The sequence below is a fragment of the Plectropomus leopardus genome, unplaced genomic scaffold, assembly GCF_008729295.1.
Source record: "Plectropomus leopardus isolate mb unplaced genomic scaffold, YSFRI_Pleo_2.0 unplaced_scaffold26358, whole genome shotgun sequence".
In the NCBI taxonomy this organism is placed as follows: domain Eukaryota; kingdom Metazoa; phylum Chordata; class Actinopteri; order Perciformes; family Serranidae; genus Plectropomus; species Plectropomus leopardus.
Genome location: NW_024628666.1, coordinates 1 through 1,196, shown reverse-complemented (window position 1 = coordinate 1,196; position 1,196 = coordinate 1). Strand labels below are relative to the sequence as shown.

The window sequence follows — 1,196 nt, the reverse complement described above, 5'->3', positions numbered from 1 at the left end:
GTGCGTGCGTGCGTGCGTGCGTGCGTGTGTGTGTTTGCAGTGCGGCTGGTACTGGGGACCGATGAACTGGGAGGACGCTGAGATGAAGCTGAAGGGGAAACCTGACGGCTCGTTCCTGGTCAGAGACAGTTCAGACCCGCGATACATCCTGAGCCTGAGCTTCAGGTCGCAGGGGGTCACACACCACACACGCATGGAGCACTACAGAGGTAACACACACACACACATGCACACACACACACACTCACTCACTCACGCACACACACATACACACACACTCACACACTCACTCACTCGCTCACACGCACACACTCACACACACACACACACAGAGTTGGATGCAGTAAAGGGCTAAAAAGTTACTGAAATCATTTGGAAACACAGACTCGTGATCCAGAACCTTCTGGACTCTGCGGGTCCAGATCCAGTTTACCTGTCTCCTGTTTGTTTCCACCGCCGTAGAGACAGACAGTGTTGTCTCTGTGTCCCCTGTCCTCTGCAGGGACTTTCAGTCTGTGGTGTCACCCAAAGTTTGAGGACCGATGTCACTCCGTGGTCGAGTTCATAGAAAGAGCCATCATGCACTCCAAGAACGGGAAGTTCCTCTACTTCCTGCGCTCACGAGTCCCCGGTAACCAGCCAGCCAATCAGCTCCCACCTGCCTGTCTCCGTCTGTCTCTGTCTCTCTGTCTCCACCCGTCTGTCCCCTCCCACTTGTCTCCACCCGTCTCATCATTTAATCAGATAAATCTGTAAACTGATTATTTTATTTTTAAAATGAGACTGAAACATCCAGCAGCTGTTGTCTTGTTTTGTTAATGTTTTTCTTTTGTTTTGTTTTTTGATTTCTTTTGTAAAATGTATTTCAATTATTAAATATTTTTTGAAAATGTTCTGAAAAAACGAAGAAAGCTACACAATCAGTAAAAGACCAAAGAAAACAGATTTATATTCTTTTTATTTCTGTGTCTTTTCTGGGTTTTCTTTAATGTGCTTTATAAATAAAGTTTTCCGGACTGCGTGTGTGTCCAGGTCTGCCCCCGACCCCGGTCCAGCTCCTGTACCCGGTCTCCAGGTTTAGCAGCGTAAAGTCTCTGCAGCATCTCTGTCGCTTCTGCATCCGGCAGCTGGTCCGCATCGACCACATCCAGGAGCTGCCGCTGCCCACGTGAGTGCACGCCGCTGACATCACTGCA

The 1,196-nt window shown here is 48.9% G+C and overlaps 1 protein-coding gene across 1 annotated transcript; it reads left to right on the top strand.

Annotated features, from left to right (window-relative positions):
- Positions 1-40: 40 nt before the first annotated feature.
- Positions 41-1,190, top strand: LOC121966932 (suppressor of cytokine signaling 7-like; the record flags this gene model as incomplete). Its single annotated transcript, XM_042517001.1, has 3 exons — positions 41-209; positions 503-631; positions 1,033-1,190. Coding segments are annotated over 3 exons (438 nt in total), but the record flags the coding sequence as incomplete, so codon positions are not given.
- Positions 1,191-1,196: the final 6 nt, after the last annotated feature.